We start from the raw sequence: 26,999 nt of genomic DNA on the forward strand, positions 1-26,999 counted from the left end.
ATTTTAAAAAAAAATCTTTCTTTGTTATCAACTACATGAAGTGCATTAAATATTACATTACGTCAGAGTTTCCCAGACTGGGGTTCATTTATATAATTACAAGTACTTAATTTCTGGAATCTGATTATGTAATCCAGATTACATTTAATGTGTGTGTGTGCGTGCGTGCTGCGTACAAACTGCCCAAGATGAATTAACTAAAAATTGGTTGCATTTTCAAAGAAAAAAAAACTGTAAATTAAACTGGTAGCTAGAAATAGTGTAAGCCTCATTTAATGAATAAAAGTTAGTTAAATTCATCTTCCCCCTCTTTATCCATAAAGCAAACAAATATAAACTATACATTTATATAAATTCACATTTTATAATAATGTCTGTGCAGTGAATTAGTGTGTAAGCTCTAAAATAACAGTATTTATGTAACAAATAGTCAAATGTATTATTGTCTAAAGATAGATGGCTGATATACATAGTAAAATATATTGTCAAATAGTACCCTGCAATATAAATAGTAAAATGATATATGAATAGTTTTACTCTGTAATACGTTCATTACAGCTTAATGCTTTGGTGTCAAGCAATAATATCCTAATCATCTCACTTTAATGGTTTTATTTTGTTGTTATCATAAGAAGAAGAAGAAAAAACTACTTGTCCCAACATGCCCCTCACATCTTGCTGCACAGCCAATGGGGGAGATTTTATTTTGGCGCTGAGACAGAGGCCTCAAGCAGAGGGGCTTTTGTTACAGCTAGAGGGAGGGAGACGGCTATAATAAAATATATGGGAGCCAAATTTCCCTAGGTCTGCAGGAGCATCCCGCAAAAAACGGGGCCTCTCCCGATTCCACAGCCACACATCCTATTATGGGGATCGATTTACGACTGATCTAGCCCCATTTTCTTTCCAAACAACGGATCAGATTTAAAAAAAAAAACGTGGAGTCATAGGGCTTTGTGTTGATATATTTATGTTAACTGCAGCAGGAATCCAGTTTATTTGGTGTATTTGTTTAGAATGGAACACGCTGAAGGTACAGACGCTTTTATTCTACCGATGTTTCGATGCTTCGTTTCATAATATCGCGTTGAATCCAAACATGCGCTGCATGCATTTCTGCTTTTGGTTACAGTAAAGGAATGGTTTTCATCGCACCTTTTCCTGATGGAAATGTAATATGGCCAATTTGATTTAAAGGGGCACGGGCAGCCATGTTGGCATGTTCGCATTCACTTTTTCAGCTTTTGAGGCTCTCCGCATGATGCAGTTTACTAAGAAATATACAATTTTGCATCAAAGCGAATGTTTAAAATATGTCCCGGTGATAAACCAAAGATGTACGTGTTTTAATGGTTTCCCCATGTAAGTTACACACATTAGCACATCCGCTAACGCCGCCTTTCATATAATGTAGCGACATTACACGGGTCAGCTTTACAAGAATGTTGGGAAAACAGATTTTTTTTTTAACTACACAATAACTTAATTTTAATTATTCATGGCCCATGTAGCATTTACACTTAGTTGTGTGTGTTTATACGTTAACAGTATGCTTATATCGGCTCTGTTTTGTTATCCAGAAATCGCTAGCAGGCTAATGTTAGCCAACTGCTGGTCATTGCAGGTTTGTTTCTTTGACATGAAACACAATTTTACAGCTTGGGTTGTTTAGAAACAGTCTTTTATTGTTGTGTGGCATTGAGTAATGTGGTTTATGTGCTAAATCAAAGTCTTAAGTGGGGTTTATTTCTGTTCTTACTGGACAGACAAAACAAGTAAAATAGACTAAATAAACATTGTTTTGATGGGGTTTTTTTTTTGGCCAGCTGGCATAGTGTACTTCTAATTAAACAGGGACAACCTTATAAATGAATGAGGAATTCAAAAGATGATTTAATTTAATTACATTAATATTGTAATGCATTGTTTACAAATATACAGGGATTACAGGGAATGTAGTATGAGGGAAATAGTATTGGACATGTTTGATTTGTAGTATATATGCCAAGCAGGCTGTGTGATTTCAATCTAAACCTTCTAATTTAAGTTTTCTATCCCTCTAAATTCGGGGAAAGTTTGCATAACTTGGAATAATATACTAGAGTAAACTTTATCCCTTGGGAGGGCGGTTGCAGAAGCAGACTAGTACCCTCACAGACTTATTTTTCGCAAAGCATTAACCACAAATTCTTGACGCATTTTGTCTCAAAAATAAATGTATTGAATAGTTTAATAAACATTATTGCCTGAAGCAATGTTTCACAAATGTGATAAGATGAGGTAACGTTTTTTATGCGTCATAAACACATTTTGTCTCTTCCTTCTCATTTTATCAGCAGGCCCTGTAAGAAAAAGGGAAACTTAAGGATGCTGGAGCAGAACAATGGATTTCTCCTTCTCTTTCATGCAAGGGATCATGGGAAACACAATTCAGCAACCCCCTCAGCTTATTGACTCCGCCAACATCAGACAGGAGGATGTCTATGAAGCCATCAGTGACCCAGGAGATGATGGAGGACAGCAAAACTTTGAGTCTCCTTTGGAGTCAGGCTTTTCTTACCCTGCTGAAGACCTCCCAGTTATTACAAACGGTTACCCAACGGGCGTAGGTACCTATGAGCAACAGGCAAAGTTTGCCTTGTACTCTCAGTTCCCCAATGGCTCAGCCAATGGCTACGGTGCCATACGAAACTATGGTGATCACGGTTTGCTGCTCAGTGAGGGCACAGTATTGAGACCCCCAGTGGTCCAGGAGAAGCCACCAACACACATCTCACCTCTGCCTCATCATCATCACCAGCCTCATCATCCTCCTCACCATCACCACCATCAGCAGCAACATCACCCACATAACCCTCCACTGTTACCTCACCACCATCACCCGCCTCCTGTCTCTCACCTAATGCCTCACGTGTTGCCGCCCCCTCCTCCCTTGCTCTTGCCCTCTTCTCCACCCCTCCTGTCACCTCAAGAAAGCACTGTCTCCAACCCCACTGTGCAATCTACCAACACTCCAAAAAAGACCAGCTCCCCAGAGATCAAAATAAAGATCATTAAGACCTACCAGAACGGCAGGGAGCTGTTCGAGTCCTCACTGTGTGGGGACCTTCTGCAAGAGTTTCAGTCCGGCGAGGCTTCAAGGAGAAGACATGAGCAGAAGAAAGAGAAGAGGAAAAAGAGAAGCAGCAGGCATGGTGCTTGTCACGAAGAGGAGAGCCAGCAGCCTTGCAAAGGCGTGGAAGAACGATCCAGTGTTGTCCACAATCCCGCACAGCCCAGCGAAGGTCATGTTGCGTTCAGAGAAGAGCAACCTTCTTCAACCCTCAAAAGCCCCAAAGCAGAACCTAAGGAACAGAAAGTAAGTTTAAAATTTTTGACATGTTTATAGTTGTTTCCACTTAGGAAGATGTGAAAAAAAAGTCTTGGGAATCTCTGGTTTTATGAGATGCTTACTGTTCTTGTTCATCCATGACAATCTTGTGTACTTGTTTAGGTCGAAAAGCACTTTCCTTCGGTCATCACTAGCACTGGCTCTTGTCAAGAGTATGAGATCGGTGACTTGGTGTGGGCTAAGGTTGGGACATATCCTTGGTGGCCGTGTATGGTGTCATCAGACCCTCAGTCAAACGTTCATATACGTCTTAATACGAGAGGTAACTTATCTACTACAAGTACATATTGTTAAGGTTGGAATACTCTACACAAATCTGTTAACAGATTTTAAAACACTTTGTATCATTCACTTGCCAACTTTGAAAATGGTTACATAGAAAAACTGGGCATCGTAAAGCTAATTCACTCTGCAACGACAGACGTCAACTAGGCTTGCTGCAAAAGTCGGTGTTGCCGGTATTTCAGGTGTTCAGCCGCAACACCATCACTTGCCCAACACGACACCAAAAATCATTTAGTTCCCTTAGAGAACAGACACTACAATTAAAAACTCAACATGTCTGTTCAATTCACCGTGAGCTGAACAAGTGTCGCAGCACAGATCAGGAGTCAGATTTCACCTCACTTCGCCCATTTCACTGACAAGACAAGGTGGAAGATTTGATTTCAAAGCAAAATGTAAAAGCGCCTATTTAAGCGATTTTCCTTTTTTATACTGTTTTGTTGTGTTTTTCATTAAGAATAATAATGAACCTACTATTCAAGCAACTGCAGCCTCTGAATTGGCGCTAATTCAAAAGCAAAAGTCAAGTGCCTTATACATTCATAATAGTGCATGTCCACTGGTGCTGAGTGTGTGTTACTTCCATTGGAATTAATTGAAAATCCCCCCAGGGATACCGGTATTACCGGTGTTGTCACATGTCGATTAACCTGTGGAAAAATTCTCACCGTCCTATCCCTTACAGTAGCTTAGACATTTCACGACCCAACAAATGCAGATTGAACATGCTCAATCGGCGAAAGAAAGTGCTGACCAATGCCACCAGACGCTGACAGGGATAACACATCGATCCAACTAAATCCGACAAATGTGTTTGTTGCCATTGGTTGGCCTATGATGGTCCAGTGTGAGTTAGTCTATATACTAAATGACTGAGGATCACAAACTACCAGACTTTCAAGTCGTTCCAAACATAACAAACTCATTCAAAAACATGTCTCATTGCTAGGAGATGCATGACAAATGTAAATAATACATGTTCTAAAATCAGCCCAAAATGTTGAGCATGTTATGAAACAAGAAATTGAACCTAAAAAAATCTTTGCCCATCAGACGCTACACAGTTTTCTGTGAAACCTGTCAACTCTGATTGTGACAAATCTGCAGACTGGCTCTGAATTTCGCAACTAGTGTCAACTCCTCCAGACTGTAAATCGGGAAATTTTGGAAAAGTCGTGTAGGGCATTTCAGTTACTAATTCTACTGGCTTGCTTACAATTTATGTTTCTAATATCTTGTTTCCATGGTTCCTGAAAGGTGTTAAGGAATACCATGTGCAATTCTTTGGGAGTGTCCCTGAGAGGGCCTGGATACATGCGAAAAGAATTGTGGTGTACCAGGGTGAGAGCCAATTTGAGGAGTTGCAAGCAGAAACACTAAGGAAGACAACCAACCCAACGGAGAAACAAAAGGTATCCCATACCTCTAAATTTGGTGCTCTCCTTACTGTGGTCATTTCTGAGTGCTCATTCTGTGGTTTATTTATTTAATAGTTGCTGAAGCCTCAGTCACAGAAGGAGCGTGCCCAGTGGCAAGTGGGTGTGGGTCACGCTGAAGCCGCACTGCAGATGACACGAGAAGAACGCAACGAGACTTACACCTTCATCTACATTGACAAGGAACCTGGTGCTGCTGCTGTTGCTGCTGCTGCTGAAACTGAAACTGTGACCTCACCTAGGGCAACTGGTAAAATCCGGCCTGAACGCAAGCAAAGACGCTCTAAAGGCAGTGCTGGAGCCAAAGAGGAGCCTGTGCCCCGTCGGCAGCAGCCGCGGAGGCAATGCAGCATCAACAGTAGTGGGGAACCATCATCTCCCAATCAGGGAGAGGATGATATGGACCCAGAGCAACCCCATAGCCCACCAAAACCAGATCCCCACCCACAGGAACCCTCCCCACCTCCAGTCAGGACACCTTGGAGGACCGCTGCAGCCCGCAAGCTCCTCCCGCTCTCCATTACCATGAAGAAACTCAACGTAGAGATCATAAAGTGTGACTGGCAACTCCCAAAGCAAAAGGTGGACTTACCTAAGACGACAGAGAGTGAGGAGAGGCCCAGCGATCAGGTTCAGTCACCTGAGGTAAAAATGGAAAAAATGCTTTTGAACATGAGGAAGTCTGCTACAGTAAATAATATCGTGGCACCATCAATCACTGTCATGTCAGTTTCACAAAGTAAAGTGTAAATCAAACGTCGAAACGTAATTTAAAAAATGTGTAATTAAATAGCTACAATTTCTTCAGTCTGAACACTAGTTCCCCACAAGTTACTACCACTATGCAATAAAGTAAAAATCCGAAATTTATGTTCGGTCACACTTTAGTTTAGGGTCCAATTCTCACTACTAACTAACTATGACTTTTGGCTCAAACTCCTAATTTCTGCTTATTAACAGTTATTAAGGTAGTTGTTAAGTTTAAGTATTGGGTGGGATTAATTGATGTAGAATATGGTCATTCAGAATAAAGCATTATGTGTGCTGTAGAAGTATTGGAGAATTGGACCCTAAACTAAAGTGTTACCGTACGTTTTTTCACATGTAATATTTAAAGGTGCAGTGTGTGATTTTTAGCGGCATCTAGTGGTAAGGTTACAAATTGCAACCAACAAAAGTTACGGTGGCCGACAGGAAAATATGTCACCGTCTGAGACAGCAGAGAGTAGCCAGTTCAGCAAAGAGGTTTCTTTACAAGGATAAATTATTCAGTAAAACTATATGTTATTGCAAATTTTATTGTTACTTGTTCATCATTGTGTCAGTGTTTTATTCGCTGAACTAAGCTTGCTTCCTTGCACGAAGAGCAACATAGTAACGAAACGCGTTTGTCCCTTTAGGGCTACTGTAGAAACATGTCGCCGCATTTCAATGTAAGGGGACCCGCGGTGTATGTAGATAGAAACTGCTCATTCTAAGGTAATACAAATATAACGGTTCATTAAGTAAGGTCATACACCACTGAAAACTTTTTTTGACGAAACGCACTCTGTAGCGCTGTTTGTTTGCTGTCGGCTACGGTAGAAACATGACGACACAATATGTCGACCTCCATAGAAGGGGGTGCCCGCGGTTATGGAGATATAAATGTCTCATTCTAAGGTAATAAAAACATAACGGTTCATTATGCAAGGTCGTTATACACCACTGAAAACATAGCTATGGATCTTATATTACATTTCTGTCAATAGATCCTCAGAAATATTACACAATGCACCTTTAATTTTTTCAACAGCAGATGTGTTGTTACTGTTATGTAAATAAAGCTGAATTTTTTTTTGATTAAGATCTATGACTTAATACGCTTATTTCACGCAGCCGTTATTTTGAAATCGAAATCGAGGCTACGGTGGGAAGAAAACCGGAAGTGTCGCCTTTAATCAAAGGAGAGTCGCGAATGCGATGGCGTGTGGTTGTGTTTAATGTAGAAATTAGTTATTTCTTTCATACTTTATACTATATACAGTGAAATTCATTAAAAATAAATTATCAGAAAGTAAAAAAATAAGCAGGAACGAACTATATCTACATATCCTATATTGGATATTAACATCCAATAGTGTAAATCGCGGCAGCAGCTTCAGGTTGGTGGTCCAAGGCATTGTTGTTTATCTTTACTTCAGAGGTTCTTCCCACCGGAGCCTCGCTTTCGATTTCAAAATAACGGCTGCGTGAAATAAGCGTATAAAGAGAAGTAGATATGAACTAACTGAAGTAAAATAAATTTAAATAAAAATAAAGCTTGCTAAATAAAAATAAAAATAAAAAACTAATCACAAGCACAACAAAATTACAAAAAAAGTAACACATTAAAATGAAATCTGAAAATATAAAAACAAAGAGGAACAGAAAATATTAAAAATACTATAGTAAAATGGATACTAAATTAACACTGGCTATTTGCATAATAACTAGTGCAACTTAGTATACTAATTTTATAAGTTTGTTATTGTGTTGGTTTTGCACATCTATTTTTGCACCCACATTTGCCAATATTAGCTTTCTTGCCCATCTGACTCATTTAAGCCAGGGTATACTAACTAGATGATAACTTTTTCGTTAGCTAGTCTAGAATAAACGTCACCAAATTTGCTTTGAAGCATTACTTAACCAAAATAATGTATTAAGTCTGTTTAAAATGTTGTAAATGTACATGCAAAGCTATTATAGCCTACAATTTAGTTAATTACTAAGCTGCAACTAGCTAACCCAAATGTATGGCTCTGCGCTCACTCTTCATGCATGCTGCTTAAGAAGATATTGCACCTTTTCTGACAAGCAGTGGTTGTTAGTTAAAAAAAAACTCAATCTATTCCACCATAGGGCTCCAGTGATAAAGCAGAAGCAGAGACGTGTTCCAGTGAAGAGGAGCGAGCTGCGTCTCCCTCAGGCTGGAGTGACCAGGAGAGCGCTGAGCACGCTTCAGCAGAGCAATCCACAGGTATTTATGAGTTACACAAACTCCCTTTGACAGAGATGTTCAGATGTCCTTTGCGGTATAAGTCTGATCCATGAAATCATCCTCTGTGTGTGTGATGCCAGAGAGAAAGCAGCAGCGCCGGTCTGTGCGAAGCCGTTCCGAGTCGGAGAAGAGTGTGGAACCAGTGCCAAAAAAGAAAGTGAAGAAAGAACAGGTAAAGCGCATAAATTTGTACTATTAAATTATGTAAAAGTGATGAATCCAACAAACCCGCTGCATTTATTTGTTTTCACCACCTACGTAGTTTCACTAAAGGAATGATCCAAATCAGATGACGATGCAAACCTGTTATTTATATATTTATAATGGTCTATTATATGTTTTTGGAGAACGTTATTTGCACAGAACAATTCCTCGTCTTACAGGCAAGTTCTGAATGGTCAGGCATGGAGGATACAGAAGACTACTACAGTCTGACTGGCATATTGTACAGCATCACTCCACCACTACAATCCAGACACTTGAATCGGCTCTTAAAATAATGAAAGAATTTTGTACTATATTATTACTGATGCCATGACTGAAAGAAAATGTAAACAAACATCACTTTTAAAGAAAACTAAATTATTGCATCTGGTAAACACCTCTGACTTTTGTTAAAAGGCACTCTGTAATTGACTAAACTTGCACAAAAGGTGCTGTTTGGGCTAAAAAGATGCACAATTAAATGAAATGCATACAGAGCAGTGATTTACCGTCACAGATAGCACCTGGTCATAATACTAGCAGAAAAGTGACATTATGGTTAGTGAATTAAAGGGAAAAATCTTATAACAAACATGCCTTTTCATGTTTTTTTAATTCTGCAGGCTGAAACAGCACCTCAGATGGATTTCAGAACAGGGTCGCAAAAAGGTGCTTGACACTGCAAGACGAATTTTACATTTAAGTTTTTTTTAAATGTCTTCTTAGATGTAATGTTTTAAATGGTCAGCCTATGAATTCATTTATATCAATACCCCGTTACTAACATTACTTCAATCCTGTAGGTGCCAGTGAGATCTCAGACTCGTGTAAACCACTGAAGAAACGCAGCAGAGCATCTACTGATGTGGAGATGGCCAGCTCACTGTACAGAGATACTTCTGATTCTGACTCCAGAGGCCTCAATGACCCACAGGTCAGACTAGACTCAAAAATACAGTCACAGTACTAGCAGGATATGTTGATTGACACCTGAATGATACTGTCCTTCTTGGGTTACACAATTGTTATGACAAATTTGTTCATTTGAATGTTTAGCATGTTTTGTAGCCAAATGACATATGGGCTCTGGCTTTAACGTCACATTTTTGCATCCATTTGCATCTCTGGTAGACTGGATTTGGGAAGCGCTCGGACAGTCCTGCTACAGTAGATGCTGACGGATCTGATGCACAGTCCGTGGACTCCAGCCTGTCCCGTCAGGGAGGAAATTCCTCAAAAAAGGACACAGTCTGCCATGTGAGCACTATAAACAGTTTTTATATAACATTATATATAATGACACAATATACTGTTTAAATTATTATTTTGTTTACATTTCTGAATGAAGTCTCTTATGCTCACCAAGGCTGCACTTATTTGACCAAAAATACAGTAAAAACAGTAATATTGTGAAATATTGTTACAATTTAATAAACTGTTTTCTATATTAATATATTTTAAAATCTAATTTATTCCTGTGATCAAAGCTGAATTTTCAGCATCATTACTCCACTCTTCAGTGTCAAATGATCCTTCAGAAATCATTCTAATATGATGATTTGATTCTCAAGAACCATTTCTTCTTATTATCAACGTTCAAAACAGTTCTGCTGCTTAATATTTTTGTGGAAACTATTTAAAAAAATCAACAGGAAAATCAACAGCACAGTTCTTTTGAACAGCAATCATTTGAAATGTCTGTACTGTTGATTACTTTAATGCATCCTTGCTGAATAAAAGGATTAATTTCTTTTAAAAAGAAATGAACTAACCCCAAACTTTTGAACAGTAGTGTATTATATGACAGTGATATTACCTTCAATACATTACATTTTATTTGAATGTCACTGTTGTGCATTTAAAATGTCTTTAGGTGATATTATAATTGAAAGATGCCTTCATTCTGGTGTTTATCGGTGCTAAAAAGTGATCACTAGGTTTTGCTACAGAGCTATTTTATGTGGCTTTGGGTTAATAGAGGTCGCAGCAGATCAGCATCCGATCTATGGAAGCTTTTCACCATGGAATAAAAATTAAGTAATTGACTTTTTTTGTCTCACAATTGTTAGTTTACATATTGCAATTCTGCAGTTTATCGCAGTTTGTTATTTTATAAGTTTGGTCACAATTAGGGTCCAATTCTCACTATTAACTATGACTTTCGCATTGTGAAATACACAAGCGAGCAGTTGAGCGATTAGCAATTGCTAAAAAAAAATCATAATTGTTAAATTTAACAATTGCGAAATAAAGTAAATTTTACAAGCTTTCATAGAAATGTAAAATAATAGATCAGGTTTTGTATGACACTTTCAGGTGGAATAAGAATCTGTTGTTTTGGATCTTCTGTACAATCTCGTAGGTGTGTGAAACATTCGGGGATTCTTTGGTGAGCTGTGAGGGAGACTGTAACAGGCTGTTTCATCCAGAGTGTATGGGATCTAACAGTGGAACAGAGGGTGAACTACTGTGTCCAGAGTGTAAGACAGGTGAGCAATGCATCTGATTTGTGATCAGATTTTCAAAAGCTGTAATCAGTTAAACAACCCACCAAAAACGTTGAAAAAAAAGATCTCTATAGAATACACTATCTTAATGTGAATAGATTCAGAAAGCTCATTATGTCACGCATTTCATTTTTTTTGAGAATTAGAATTTCAGTAGAACACTAGAAAAATTATTCACTGTTTTTTGAATAATTTTCGGAGTCTAATCTGTTTGTCGCCGTCACTTTCTCCAGGTTCCCACCCTTGTTTCTCCTGCAAGGACATGGAGGGTGATGTTAAGCGGTGTTCGGTGAACGGTTGTGGCCGTTTTTACCACGATACCTGTGCCCGCAAGTTCACTGGCACCACCACCGATACTAGAGGCCTCCGCTGCCCTCAGCACAGCTGTGCCACATGCTGTCTCGACAGAGACCTTCACAAAGCTTGCAAAGGTACACCACAGATATATTGAACTTATTCATTGTGTTTTACAGAAGCATTTTTCTGAAACACACGTTTTTCTTTTTGCTTTTAGGCCGTATGATGCGATGTATCCGCTGTCCGGTTGCGTATCACACAGGAGACGGCTGTGTGGCGGCTGGCAGTGTGTTGATAACACCCCACATCATAATATGTAGCAACCACTCCAGTTCCAGGAAGAACGGACACTTTTCCTCACCTGTAAACGTAGGCTGGTGTTTCATCTGCGCTCGAGGTACGTTTAGCCTGACATTCTCCAGTCCTTGCATAATAGCTAATGACAGAATTACTGAGTTGATTAGATTTGTGTGTTCATTGTATCACACTTTAAATGTCATTTAAATGAGTTCTTGTCAAAACATATTTGCACTTAGTGAATGCAACACTTTTTAACAGTCTTCACACCACATTAGAAGCTTAATGTTCTCTGGTGTCATCCTTTGCAGTGTTCAATGTTCCTTCTCTTTAAGAGTAGGACACTAATGTGACCTCTGATCTTCTATCTTGTCATCTAATCCTTTACTGTTAGATGTACTGTGTGTTCGTGATCCATCAGATCATGTTTGTTTCCTACTAATTAGTAACATTTTAATTGTCTGTGATTCTTCTGGGGAAGGACTGAAATTGAATTCAAAATGTAATATCTAATTCTGAACTTTTATAATGAAAAAAATAATAATTTATTTTAATTGATTCGTTTTTTAAATAGTAAAATTGTAATAATCTCCCACTTTCAGAAAGTTATGTCTTACTATCTTTAGCTTATGACTATAATTTTTGAGTAGGGATGCACAGATATAGAGATTATTGCCTTCATAATTAATTTAGATGTGTGTAATATATATATATATATATATATATATATATATATGTGTGTGTATATATATTAGAAATTAAATGTTTAATATCAGACCTAAAGTTATATCTGCATACCAGTTATACCAGCAGCCATATCACCCTGTAGCCCAAGACTGGTTGCCCACTGAAGCTAAACCAGGTTGCTGCTGGAAGAGGTGTTAGTGAGGCCAGCAGGGGGCGCTCACCCTGTGGTCTGTGTGGGTCCTAACGCCCCAGTATAGTGACGGGGACACTATACTGTCAAAGAGCATTGTCCTTTGGATGAGATGTTAAACCGAGGTACTGACTCTCTGTGGTCATTAAAAATCCAAGGATGTCCTTCGGAAAAAGAGTAGGGGCATCCTAGCCAAATTTGCCCCTTGGCCTCTGTCGATCATGGCCACCTAATCATCCCCATATATAGTGATTGGCTTCATCACTGTCTCTTCTCCACCAGTAAGCTGGTGTGTGGTGGGCGTTCTGCCGCAGTATGGCTGCCGTCGCATCATCCAGGTGGATGCTGCACATTGGTGGGGGTTGAGGAGATTCCCCCTTCCATATGTAAAAACACTTTGAGTACCTAGAAAAGCGCTATATAAATGTAACAAATGATTATTTATTATTTGGTTTAATTTAATTAAAAAATCCAATCCAAATACAAAAATCCAATAAAAAAATTAATTGGTAATATTGATTGGTACCAAATATGTTCACAATATTATGTATCTCTAAGTTAATGTCAAGTGCGTTCAATAAAGAATCTTACAGCAGTTGTTTAATAAGTCTATAATATGCCTAGACCTAAACCACCCAAAATAATCAAGATTTTCATGCGTAAATGGGTATTTTTAATGCACTGATATTGGATAGTGTTTTGTTGCACATGTAAATGCACTCAGCGTTGGTTTCTTAGAACAAGTTTTGAAATGATCAGATTCAGACACCTTCCCACTTTTGTAGAAAATATCTAACGCTCTAATTTCTCCAGGAACTAATTGGCAATGCTAAACTGAATTTGTCTGTTGGCATGGGAGCAGCTGCATGTCATTAAAACCAATATTTGTCAATATACAACCTATGTTATTAAAGGAATTAAATATGTAATTTACTCACCCTCATGTTGTTCCAAACTCGTTTCACTTTATTTCTGAAATGCAAAAAGAAGAATGTTGCGGTTGTTGTCCCCCCCCCCCCCCCCCCCCCCCCCATGCAGTTGCAATTGAGGACTGAAGTTTTCAAGGTCAAATAAGAATCAATAGTACCATAAAAATATCATCAAAGTAGTCTCTATGGCCATGCTCACACAGCAACAAAATGCAGTTGTCAGTTCTGTATTTAAGTCTTTATTATGGTTACTTTCACACACAATTCAGTCATTTATGGGAGTGACAAGACCATTCTATGAGCGAACTCCCACCTGTAAAATTCAGGACTCACAACTAGGCTTGCTGTGTTACACTCAGTGTTACAATTTCTGTGTTGTTTGGCCGTAAACCGATTACATAACCTGGCCACAGCGGCTTTTTTATAAAAAATAGAAACCATTTGGTTCAGTTGGACGAGGAACTCAACAATTATAAACTGAAAGCATCTGCTCCATTCAGACTGCAGAGTCGCAACAGGAGTTGTCATCACTTATCATGTGATGAGAATAAGGAGAGATGACTGACAGAATGATGGTGGAGGATTTAGTGCGCAACAGATCCTGAGCATCGTTGACAAATACCTTAGCTTGTAGCCTAAAATGTGTGGTCAGTTCCAGCGTTCCCTATAAACAGAGGACGTTATCGCGAATTTGAAATCTAAAGTATAAAGCGAGTGCACATTCAAATGCGATTTCAATAACCCGCATATTTATATCGGCTCCTCTATGCCCACAAATGATGTTATAACTGACAGTTTGAATGTAGCCTATGTAGTCTTTTTTCACTGAAAGATAGGTTTGGAGCAACATGAGGATGAATGAATATCTTTACATATTTAAATGAATTGTTCATTGAACATTGGGCTAGCATTAAAAGCAGAAAACTGCAAGAAAGAATTGTTTTTCCAGAACAAATTTTATCAGGCTTATCCCTAAAGCTCCCACTCTAACACTGCAGTATTCCTCTTTCGACTCTCCTTTTTTGTGTTCTCTTTTCAGGACTACTTATTTAATCACGTGTCCTTTTTTTTCCTAATGTGTGTTTTCTGGAATCATGGGTAGTTTCATTACTCATGACTTTTCCTGTTTGTCTCGTGTAGGGCTTTTAGTGCACGACCATACTGACACCATATTAAGTTCATATACCTTTAAGTCGCACTACCTTCTGACTGAGTCAAATCGTGCTGAGTTGATGAAATTACCTATGATTCCTTCTTCTTCGTCAGCTACCAAAAAGAATATTGGGAAAGGTAAAATCATGTTTTCTTGGTTTATGTAGTTTGCCATCTGTATGCTTTCACAGCTGTGTTATTGCTACTTTTTATTTATTTCTTTATTTTTGGGGCCATTTTGTTGCTCTTTATTTTACACCATCACGCTGCTTCTAATGCACATAGTGGGCTTGAAATAACACGCAGCAACAAATATCTTAAATTTTCATAGTTTTTTACTTTAAAATCAGAAATTAATTTGGATTAACAATTTTTGGGATAGAAGGCACCGTAAGTCAAATCTTTGTCTACCTTGGGAATTTAACTAGGTTATTATATGTCATGTTATTCCGAGTCCGTAACACAGTTCGGCTTAGCATTAATTGCTTGGCTTGTTTTGCTTGAGCATAATTATACCCTACCACCCTCTGAACATAAACATATTTTGGATGGCAATTTTAATAGAGCCAACAGCAGGGTCCCGGAAGTAAAAAAAATCCCATTCATTTTGTCCATGGAGAAATAGAATTTTTTTTTAAAGATAACTTCTACATCTCGAGCTCCAATGATGCTTCTGTTAAAGCTAGTCAATGAGATATCAGTTTGATTTGACATAAAAAAAAATTAAGTCATCATTTTCTCACCCTGGTGTTGTTTTAATGCATTATGCCTTTTTTTCCTTTTCGGACCACAAAAAGGGACATTTAAAAAAAATAACTTGCTTGCGCCCGTCCATATTATGGCAGTGAATAGTGACCCGCATCAAGCTTTTAAAAGAAGATGCAAAAGCATCACAAAACGTGTCGTGCAACACGTGTCGTATATCCCTTGTGTCCTGGGGGGTGTAAGATAGGGTTTGCTAAAAAACAAACTGAAAATTGATGTATTATTTAACGAAATGCTGACCTTGGCTGTTGGTTGTCTGTGCACAGCACGCGTTCGTTTATAGACTCCATTAGTGCCACCGTTTACTCTGAAAAAGCACACAAGTTGTGAGAAATCAAGATTTTGAGAGAAAATGTGGCATTAATTACAACACTTGAAAATCACACAAAAAAAGTATCTGTGTACTTTCTTCTCTGAGTTGAATATATCTGGGCTGGAACCCTTTGTCTGATGAGAGTCAGAATGACAGTTGACAGATGTGAACATAACTTATTGTTGCGACAAACACAACAGATAAGAAAGAGAAGAAAGGACATGGATTGTTTTTCATGTTGCATTTTTCTTGTCATGATTTCTCACAATCCCAAAACGTCTCATGAACGCATACGTTGCACGGCCGTGCACAGAAGACCAAAGGCCAAGGTTAGGATTTTCATTAAATGCATAAACCCTATCGTATACCACCAGAACACATGGGATATAAGACACACACGTGTCGATGGGACCGTTCTGTTATACTTTTGTATCTCTTTATAAAGCTTTATGCTGGTCTCTATGCACAGCCATTGTATTGACCAGCGTGAGCATGACATTTTTTTTTTAATTATCCTTTTGAGGTGCGAAAAAGAAAAAGGGCATACTGCATTAGAACAACACCAGGTAATGTAATGTAAAATGTATAGTTTATATATGTGGTTTTAATTAGTTTCTGTATATTGTACCTTTTAAAATATTTTAACTATGTAATTTGTGACGATTCATGGGATGAGTTGTTCATTCCCTCATAAATTAAATACTAAATTTGTTTGTTGTTGCTTGAATCACAAAATCATATTCATTTATTTAAAGCTGGTTGGTTTGGTTCAGTAAGGTTCAGAACTCTTTATTTAATTTTTATTTTTTTTAAATCACTCTGGAGAAAATGAATCGGAAAAACACTCCCGGAACCAAAGCGGCTGGAAAAGTGGGTACTCACTGATGCGCTCCTTCCTTTGCTGTCCATCAGCCCTATTATTCTTGTCAGTCAAATCAAGCATTTTAAATGACACCATCCAAAATAAATGCTCTGTGTCTACTAGTGTACTGCAGGTGATGTTAATGCGGACAATCAGTCAGTGTGCATCACGGCATGTTTCCCATAGTCCCCCCCTCTGATCATTCACTATTGGCTGCTTATTTAATCACCTGGCACATAAAAAAGCACATTAACAATGGTGAAAGGTGTTAGTCATCAAACCCTGTCTTTTGAGCCTGTCAAATTGAACTTCAAATTGGCATTTAGAATCCAAACGAATACGTTGAAGCACTTCAGAGGTGTATGTTGAGGAAATATAACTGTCTGATTCTGACATGCTCATGGATGAGGTTTGTGGAATACCGCCTTATTGGGAATGGACAAGCATGTGGTGATACTTTGGGTATCATTTTATTCGATTCTGTGTTTATGTGCGTGTGTGTGCTTGTCAAAAAGGAGGAAGACTGTTGTGTTGTGAGGCCTGTCCCGCCTCATTCCACCCCGAGTGCTTGAAGATGGAGATGCCAGAGGGGACGTGGCTGTGTGGGGAATGCAGAGCGGGAAAGAAGCCTCACTATAAACAGATAGTCTGGGTCAAGCTGGGGAACTACAGGTACGTCCGTTCAACTGTTGAAAGTCTCCTAGTCTCCAAAAATGTGTTTTACTAAACTAAAGGCAAGTTCATGGCACAAAAATATATATTTTTTAAATTGCACAAAAGATATTCACACAAAATCTAATGTAGAATAATATAGTAAATGCATAATATTTATATAATAAATTAATAATTAAATGTTTGATTTTGTTAAAAAAAATCTATATATATTTTTAAAGAATATATTAAACTTGGGTTCACCACGTTTGATTTTTTTCATTACATTATTTTTAAAAAATGTAATGGGTGTTTTGTTTTGTTTTGAAAATTTAGAATTTATGTGAATAGGTCCGTAAAAATGGCTTAATGATAACCATTTTCTTTTTAAACGTTACCTATCTTTGAAAATAACTTTTTGTGTCACAGCTGTGATACTGCTATTGAAATTTGCTATTGCTAGTCAGAGGCAAATAGCACAGGCAGAGTTCTAAAGGTGCGTCTCAGAAAATTTTATTGAAAAAAATATGCTTCATCAGTTATTTAAGAAAGTGAAAATGCAATATATTGTAGACTCATACCACATAAACTAAACGACCACAGCTTTGAAGACAGTATTGAGTCCATAAATAAACATTGTACTTTTCAGAACTTAAAAAAATTGGATTGTATCGTAAATCCTTTTTTTTTTTTTTTTGATTGATCTTAGGAAATATTCTAATATTTTGAGATACTTGATTTTTGATTTTCATAAGCCATAATCATCTAAATCAAAACAAAAAAAGGCTTGAAATATTTGTTTCAATTATCTAGAATATATGAAAGTTTCACTTTTTGAGTTAAATTATGAAAATTGTTTAAGACGCACCTGTACTCATCCATACACACCTGCATTGAGCTTTGATTGGACAAACATTTGGACACGCCTTCAAGTGCAACATGAGTCATCAGCATTTTTGTTTTGTTTTCCAAGAAGATAATGTCAAAATTTCAACTGTGTGACCAGTGAATAAGTTGTAGACTTAATGTTGATGTTGATGTTGAACCATGTGTAGGTGGTGGCCCGCTGAGATATGCAACCCTCGCCTGGTTCCCTCCAACATCCAGAGTCTCAAGCATGACATTGGCGACTTTCCAGTCTTTTTCTTTGGATCGCATGACTATTACTGGATAAACCAGGGCAGAGTTTTCCCATATGTTGAGAGTGATAAGAACTTTGCTGAGGGGCAGGTTGGCATCAATAAGACATTTAAAAAAGGTGAGATACTAGACCATTTCAGTGAAGTTTTATTATTCTTTTATAATAATTCGCCATATGTTGCACGTAAAGGTGATGACTTGAATAAATGTCAAGCTAAATTGACTTCTAAATGTTTTTTCTGTGTGTGTAAAGCACTTGAGGAGGCAGGAAAAAGGTTCCAGGAACTAAAAGCACAGCGAGAAACCAAGGAGGCCCTCGAACAGGAGCGCAACTCTCGCAGACCCCCACCATACAAACTTATCAAGGTACAGGATCTAGTCCAAATCCTCTATCTATGGAAAAATGTGTTGCTCCATTTGAAAAGCTTGCATTGTCTTTCAGTAGATGTTAGTAATATCACAATATAACTATTTTGGCTGGAGAGTTTTTAATTTTATATAACCATGTTGTAATATGTAATTTTTATTTTTTTGTTTTGATAATCAAGTGACTTATGAAAGGGATTTTTTTTATTGCATTTAAAAAAATAATTTCAATCTTTTTTTTAAACAATCAAAATATTATTTATACAGTTTATAGTTTGCTCCCGAACACTTTACAATAAGGTTTCATTTGTTAATATTGCTTAACTACATTAGAAATATTTTTCATTGTTTGGTCATGTCATGTTAACTAAAGCATTTATTAATCTGTTAATGTTAATCTCAACATTAAATAATATGGGATTAAAATCAAACGTTGTATCTGTTAACATTAGTTAATGAGTCTGAACTAACATTAATTACTGAACAGTTGTATTTTTATTAATTAATGTTAACAAAGATTAATAAGCACTGTAACAAATGTAGGGTATTGCTCATTGTTAGTTAATGTGTTAACTAAGCTTAACTAATGGAACCACATTGTTGTAAAGTGTAAAGTGTAAACTTTACATTGTAAAGTGTTACCGTTTGCTCTTTAAGAAATATTTCATTTTGTTTGTATTTGTATATATAATCTCTAATAATCTGACCTATTGCTTGACACATTTCTACTGGCAAATGGTACCATTATACGGCCCATCCTTTTTGTATACACCTTTCATATTAATTACTCTACCATGGAAACTGTACAAAAAAAGCAAAAATCATATTAAATCAAACTAAAGTTCTGTGTTCTTGTCCTTGTTTCTTACAGTCCAATAAGCCAGTTGGGAAGGTGCAGTTGCACGTCGCTGACCTCTCAGAGATCCCACGTTGCAACTGCAAACACACAGATGAACGTCCTTGCAGCCAGGACTCCCAATGCTTGAACCGCATGCTGCAGTACGAGTGCCACCCGCAAGTCTGTCCCGCAGGCGACCACTGCCACAACCAGTGCTTCTCCAAACGCCTCTACCCTGACACTGAGGTCATTAAGACCAGCGGCCGAGGGTGGGGCCTAAAGACCAAGCAGGACCTCAAGAAGGTGAGAGTTTGGATGTCTGAGCAGAAAGTCTAACGGCACTAATGGCCTGGACCTTTAATTCAGTTAAGTTACAAGTTTCAAATCTTAAGATATAAATTGGAAACGTGTTGTAAAATCCCATAGTGACTAAATATTTCTAGGTATGCTCCAGGGTTATTATAAACCAAAACTATTGAAATATTTGTGTTAATTGAAATAAAGTTAAAATAAAATGTTAATGAATAAAAAATTTGAAATGTTGCATTGACAACTAACTTAAAAGGATAGTTCAGCCAAAATATATTAAATATTCTGTCATTTACTCACCCTCAAGTTGTTCCAAACCTGGATGAATTTCCAAACAGTTGATGGGCCTAGTATATTCCATAGTATATTTTTTGAAGAAAGAAATTCCTACAGGTTTGGAACTATTTGTGGGTGAGTAAATTATGACAGAATTTGCATTTTAGGGTGAACTATCCCTTTAAGTTTAAGTTGAACCCCTAAAATTATTAACTGGAAAGAAATTAAATGTAGTAATAATAATATTTAAAAATTAATAAATAATTAGAAAAACATATAACAAAGTTACTAATAATTGAACAAGTTCAAATGAAATATATAAAAAAAATTTAATTAATAATAAATAGTACTAAATAATAAAGTTATAGTATGTACAAATATTAAAATAACACTCTTTTGCTCAGCTCAAAAATATTTAATAGGTCAGAAATTGCTGTTGGTGGAATCTATAGTATTTTTTAAGAGGTAAATGTAAGAATACGCTCATTTTATTTATTTGAGAGATGGTGGCCTGCTTTTCAGCACTAAAAAAAGCTCCATGAAAAAACAAACTGAAATCATTAAATTAAACATTTGGAATTTTTAAAATAATCAGTGTGAAATATTTGATGCGAAAAACTTTTTGTGAATATTTTCTATTGATGATTAGTTTGAACTTCATTATGTGTCAGATGTTTTTAACTGATCTTTTGGTCATTGTTTGGTTGCATTTAGGGGGATTTCGTCATGGAGTATGTTGGGGAACTGATTGACTCAGAGGAGTGCAAGCAACGAATACGAAATGCTAATGAGAATCATGTGACCAACTTTTACATGCTGACCCTCACAAAGGTACCACTGTTTAATGTCCACTTTGTGCATGTCACATTATAACGTTATCTCAGCTGTATTAAAGTCAACCCTCCTGTGTTTCTCAGGATCGTGTGATTGATGCTGGACCCAAAGGGAATTTGTCACGCTTTATGAACCACAGCTGCAGTCCCAACTGTGAGACTCAGAAGTGGACCGTGAACGGAGATGTGCGGATAGGACTCTTCACATTGTGTGATATCGCTGCTGGTAAGAAATACGAACTATTTTCTTTGAAAAAGTGACAAAATGTTTGTTTAGAAGCTAATTGACAATCGTATTTTCTTCAGACACGGAACTGACCTTTAATTACAACCTGGACTGTCTGGGTAATGGGAGGACATCGTGCCACTGCGGGTCCGAGAACTGCAGTGGTTTTCTTGGAGTCAAGCCCAAGGTAAAGCCTAAATTAATTAGATAGGAACTAAGGCTGAGCAATTTTATCGATTCTGCGATATAAATCGATATTTTTTTTCCCAAGAAAGTATCGATTTTTTTAGCCGCGAGTATCGATACATAAGTCCCATTCAAATCCCCCGTGTTTACCCCCGTTCGCTTTAAAGCTCGGACGTTTTCGGTTCTGCTGTCGGTACTGGAGAAAATAGAAAATACACGTAGGCTACTATTTATTATTGATATAAAGACGTAATCTTGAAAATGTTTATCTCGCCAGCCAGTTCTATATATAACAATATTAAACCATTTGTCTGTGATGCAATTTTGCTATTCGCAGTCCAGAAGAGAGAGCGCGATCTCTCACGCGGAGCCACAGCGCGCACAACACCACAGCCCTGCTTAATGAGTGACAATGAGGACAGAACTAAACATTCAAACGTGTTTACACTTTAGATCTGGGATAATATTCTAATTTTATTTTAGATTTCGGCTTTCGCTGTCATTTCTTCCTAAAACCCAAACGTACTGTCAGAATCAGCACGATCGGTGATTGTTGTAAAATGCAGTCTCTACTGTTGCTAAATTGCGGACGCGTTTAATCATTAAAAGAGCTATTAAAAGCACAAACATCTGCGCAAGAGTTGTTCACAAGGTGACGCGCGCTCCGAAATGGACTGCAACGAGACAAGAAAAGTATAGGCTACTTAACTTTGGGCTTCATGTGCGCATCTAAACTATCAAATATACATAATAATATAAAAATGACCAGCTCTGAGATTCACTGAAACACAGTTTATTCACTTAAACAGTTTATGTCTTAAATGGACTGAATAGTTAGGAGAAATAGTTGGGAGAAAATGATGGTGCATCATTCACCTATTAGATCTGCACTCGGTCTTAAAGGGGCAGCGTCTAATAAACCTGCTGACGATTGAGCCATTAATGTGAATCAAACAACAAAAGGCAGAGAAAATCACTCACAGCTCTTGAATGAATAACTTAAACTTGTCCAGTCAGAGACATATATTGTGTAAATCAAGTTTTTAGTTTTCAGTTCAAATAATTCAATCCAAGTAAATGGAACACTCACAAGATGTCACCAAAATCACTCTGTCCCCTTTAAATCTTTCAGAAAATTAGCTGAATATCGTGATATATATCGTATCGTGAGCTGTGTATCGTATCGTGAGATTAGTGTATCGCTACAGCCCTAATGGGAACACATGAAGTGCTTACCCACGATTTCCTGTTGCACCATTGACAATTCTCTGAAGTTTCCAATAGCTGAGGTGTATTTGCGCTTTATTTAACTCTAGTTTGATGTTTGTTCTTCTCTTGGTTCCTTGTCCTTTTCTTTTTCTATTATCATCATCATCATGTCTGTCTTAAACCTTGTTTCACTTCCTGTAGAGTGCAGTGGTTATGGAGAGGGAAGAGAAGGTGCGCAATGCTAAACTCAAGCCCAAAAAGCGCAAACTGAAGACGGAGAGCAAACAGACCCATGAGTATTACTGCTACTGCTGTGGAGAGGGAGGAGAGCTGGTCATGTGTGACAAAAAAGATTGCCCGAAGGCCTACCATCTCCTCTGCCTCAACCTGACTAAACCTCCATACGGTACGTGCTGTCCGTCACTTCAGCTCTTCTTGTCCGCTGTGGGAATTTCACAGTAATGCTTCCTGAGGTGGCTAATGTTGCCACATTCTGGATGGACTGAGGGGGGGCATACAATTATTTAAATGTAGTTCTTATTATTAATGCTAAAAATGAACAACATTAAATTGGCATCATATTTTTTAGTTTAACTATTTTTATTACAACAATTGCTAGAGGTACATATCAGCTCAGATTTTTTAATAATGAAAATTTTTTGGAGAGGGAATAAAAAAAAAAGTCAAGATAATACAACTGTGCTGATGTCATAATAAAGGGGGATCTCACTAAAAGCATGAAATTATTAAATGAAATAAAACAACTTTAGTTTAATAATCTTATTTCTTAGGACAAAACATTTTTATTTGTGAGTAATTTTTTTTTAGATGCATTTTATATATTTTCATCATTTTGACCAAAAAAAAACTAGAAATTATATCATAGAGCGGACCCCTGCAGACCTTCATGATCGTGTCAAGGCCAATAAGTCTCTGAAAATAGCCATTCATTTGACCTTTTTTGACAAACAAGATTAGCTCAGGTTATAAAATGGCATGTGGTGTGAAGCCCCACTTTATAACTTTATTTATGAATTAATAATAATTAAAAAGTCACTGTGCATTTAAATCAGCAAATGCTTAATCTGTTATTAGATTATTATTGCTGTGATTTATTATATTTCTAGCATTTTGGCAACAGTTATTCTAACCCTAATTGATGGAGAGACAATTCAATTCATGTTGGCAATATTAATCTATTAAATAGAAAAGGAATGGCCAGTATGAGAGTAGCAAAGGTTCTCTTGAGCTGCTTTCCTGTTGTGCGATTGATGTGTTTCTTCTGTCTTTCTCAGGCCGATGGGAATGCCCCTGGCATCAGTGCAGCGTGTGCCAGCGTGCCGCCGCCTCCTTCTGCCACTTCTGCCCCGCATCCTTCTGCCGAGAGCATGAGAGAGGACAGCTGGCAGTGTCTGCCCTGGACAACCGGCCCTGCTGCTCCAACCACGACCCCCAGAGACCCTTAGGGCCTCAGGCTAACACTAGCCAACTGGCTGTAAAGAAGGAACTGATTGAACCCGGAGAGGAAGGGGACGAAGGCAACGAGGAAGAGGACGACGACGAAGAGGGAGAGTGAATGGGCCAAAGCACCAAGAAAACGCTGAAAGCCACTTCAAAGTACATGAAAGTTCAAACTACAGTAGATACATGCAGCTAGCTGGTCCACTTTTCATTTAAAGCAAGTGGACTTGACAAACTGGTTTGATTCATTCCAAATCTACAGCAGCTGATATGAATTTTTCGAACATATCACAATTTACGGCCACATGTCAAATTCATATGGGCTTATATAACAATATAAGCGACTCACTTCTGGTTTTATAAGCAAAAGGTCACAGCTAATTCTCACTGTTTTTTCTGACGTGCTCCGTTTCACAAAAAAAAACCACACTCGGTTAAAGCTACGCCTTTCAGCGGCAAAGTCAGTTTCCACATCTATGGTACTTTAAAAACACGCTATAAACACTTTAAACCAAGAACTTTATTTATGTACCTCATGTAAATAGCAAAGACTGTTGTAATATGTGTCAGGCGCAACCATTCGCCCCTCTCCAGTAGGATTTCACTTCATGTCTGAATATGAGCCTGTCGTAACATCAAAAAAAAACAAAAAAAAAGATCGATTCAAAAAACATACGAGGTTTGTTCAACTGCCCCTCCCCCATTCCAGTGAGTTTGTGATTTGTAAGATATATAATCATTAATATATTTATGTCGATGTTTACATCCATTCACAATGTACAGTATTATTCATCTGTATTAGTCAATTTGATATCACTAATCGTGTTGTTGTATATGTGCCCTTTTTGTCAGTAAAATTACATAATTGCTTGGCCGGTACTGTATTGCCCTCATCTTTCGGTCCATTGAGTAAAAATTCAGAGTTATAAGTGTTAGAAATAACTATCGGTCACCCGAGAAGATCAGTTCCGATGTGTCCAAACGGTAACTTTTGATGGTGTAGTGTTAAGCCACATATACTCCAACACTGCCATGTGTCTTAAACAGATATTTACCATTGTGAGTAATGAACAGGTGCCAGTGTGTAATATCAAATACGAGGAACCCATATGTTTCTGAGCAGCGCTAGTTGTGAGACTGTGAGTACAATCTTTAAATAACATTTTTTTTTTCTCAATTTATTTTGGTTTACATTTGTTTCCGAGTGTAAATATAAATCAGACTTAACGTTTTTTATTTTCGATCGTATTTCACGCCTCGTATATTGCTGTACTCATTTCAAAGGTATCAAACCGTACCTTAACCGACACTTTGGTTTATCTCCTTTAGCATCGTTCTTCGATTGCGTTCGGTTGTAACAACACGCGCTTCTTTGCTAAAAACCGAACCGTCGGATGTAGTGGGAGGGCTGTACGGTTTACGGCAGAGTGTAGCATATTCCTCTCTGTGACTTGTTCTTGATGTGAATCTACTTAACTCAATAGCTTTGATGCCTGTGCCGTAAAGTGGAACTGTTACTCTCTTGTTACTGGTAGCTGTGCAGTCGTGCTGTGCCACAGTTTGCACGGATGAAAACTCGATCTCGACGGCTTCGGCACATGGGCTTTGTATACTTACTCGTTAGTAATTTCACATGAACATTTTTATAGACAACAGTACAAGTATTATATGTGATGGCACCACCAGTATGTTTGTCACTTTATGGAAAGGAGGGAAAGCGCTGCAAGTTTCATTTTACTTGAATCGTGTCCATTTTGCCTTTTGTTCATTTCTGTATTTATTGTTTTTTGGTCTCGAAATGGAGCGTTGTTGGTGGATATCTGTACTGGATCCTTGCATCCGACGGCAAATTTAAGGAATTCTGACGATTTGACTGCCAAACTGAGATTTGTATGTTTATGAAAATAATGTGTGCTCTTATTTCCATCTGCGTCTTTGAAACATGGAAGGCATTTTGAGTCTCTTTTGCTTGTTTATGTTCTGATATGCGATATTTTTATAGTTTACATTTATTTTTATATAGCTTACTTTTATTTTTAGAATTCATAGGCACTTTTTTCCTGAAAATACCAATATTTGCCCTTATGTTTATGATTAAAAAATATCAAGAAAATGCAGTTGGCGGGATGCAAAACACATGTTTGTTTTACCTGGTCATTTTTGGTACTATTTTTATTTTTTTTAATCGGCTACGGATAATCACTAGAATTTGCCAGTGATATTTCGACAGTTTATTTAAACCCCAGTTTCATTTTTTTTTCAGCGGCATTTGTTGTTTATGCAGTGATTCAATAACTGATCTGACTGTAGATGATTTGTTGCTATATCGATTTCGCTGCATCAAATGTTAAAGGTGTATTACCTCCATTGATTCCAGTGTTTGGTGTCAGTGCACTGTACTTTGTGTACATTTTTTTTATGTGTATTTGAAGGTGTCATTATCATTTTGTGCTATCCGAGCATGTTCTTTGTGTTGGTTAACTAAAATTACTAAAGGTGGTGTCCTACCAGCTTACACTTTGATTTCTGTGTACTGATTTCACATTCCTTTTAAATAGACTGTTTACTAATTCTTGCTACTGAGTTACAGAGTTTGTGTAAAGTTAAATGTTCTTGTAATATTTTTCACCATGCGCATTGAATCACATTACACACTCCAACTGAATAAAACTTATCCTAAATGATATGGCTTGGGTAGAATGTATGTCCTCTCCAAGTTTTCTAATGATGTAGAGATTTCTTTGGCTATGTTATGTAGCCTATGTCATTGCATTGTGTAAGAGAATGATGCTTGATCAATTGTATAGTCGAAAGCGAAAAAAGGAAAGAAAAAAAAAACCAACAACTCCATTGTCATTATATTGTAGTGTCATAAGAATGCTTGTAATATTGCTTCTGAATGTTTGTGAAAGTAGAAACATTTTGTACATTTCTTTTCTTGTATTTTATTTGACCAACTTTTGAGATGTATTTCTTCAGAATTCATAATTTATTCTGAGAGTACTTTAAGCGACATTCCACAGATTTAAACGTTTTCAGACTTGCCTGGTTTGACTTCAATAAACTGTAATGAATGTTCAAAGTGTTTCTCTGAATCTACATTTGAATGAATTTGTTGTAAAATATTTGCCAGTGGTTGACGAAATTTGCATGTGCAAAAACTGTCG

The 26,999-nt window shown here is 37.4% G+C and overlaps 1 protein-coding gene across 8 annotated transcripts; it reads left to right on the forward strand.

The window, feature by feature from the left end:
• The first annotated feature begins 708 nt into the window (after positions 1–708).
• On the forward strand, positions 709–26,914 carry nsd3 (nuclear receptor binding SET domain protein 3). 8 transcript variants are annotated; one of them, XM_077242909.1, is made up of 24 exons: positions 709–1,033; positions 1,581–1,624; positions 2,337–3,358; positions 3,494–3,653; positions 4,934–5,088; positions 5,170–5,757; positions 7,996–8,113; positions 8,215–8,306; positions 8,962–9,007; positions 9,142–9,272; positions 9,470–9,595; positions 10,701–10,827; positions 11,079–11,276; positions 11,360–11,539; positions 14,512–14,535; positions 16,853–17,009; positions 18,044–18,246; positions 18,382–18,494; positions 19,366–19,635; positions 20,632–20,748; positions 20,835–20,976; positions 21,057–21,163; positions 22,573–22,777; positions 23,667–26,914. In XM_077242909.1, the coding sequence occupies exons 3-24, from the start codon at positions 2,384–2,386 to the stop codon at positions 23,945–23,947; spliced, it is 4,515 nt and encodes a 1,504-aa protein (XP_077099024.1). In that variant the 5' UTR covers positions 709–1,033; positions 1,581–1,624; positions 2,337–2,383; the 3' UTR covers positions 23,948–26,914. The 8 variants fall into 8 exon arrangements, with proteins under 8 accessions (XP_077099024.1, XP_077099019.1, XP_077099022.1 ...); XM_077242904.1 differs by having other exon boundaries at positions 717–1,033; positions 14,386–14,535; XM_077242907.1 differs by lacking the exon at positions 14,512–14,535 and having other exon boundaries at positions 717–1,033.
• The last annotated feature ends 85 nt before the right edge of the window (positions 26,915–26,999 follow it).

The sequence above is a fragment of the Siphateles boraxobius genome, unplaced genomic scaffold, assembly GCF_051911475.1.
Source record: "Siphateles boraxobius isolate OS27281-9 unplaced genomic scaffold, OSU_SipBor_1 25, whole genome shotgun sequence".
Lineage (NCBI taxonomy): Eukaryota > Metazoa > Chordata > Actinopteri > Cypriniformes > Leuciscidae > Siphateles > Siphateles boraxobius.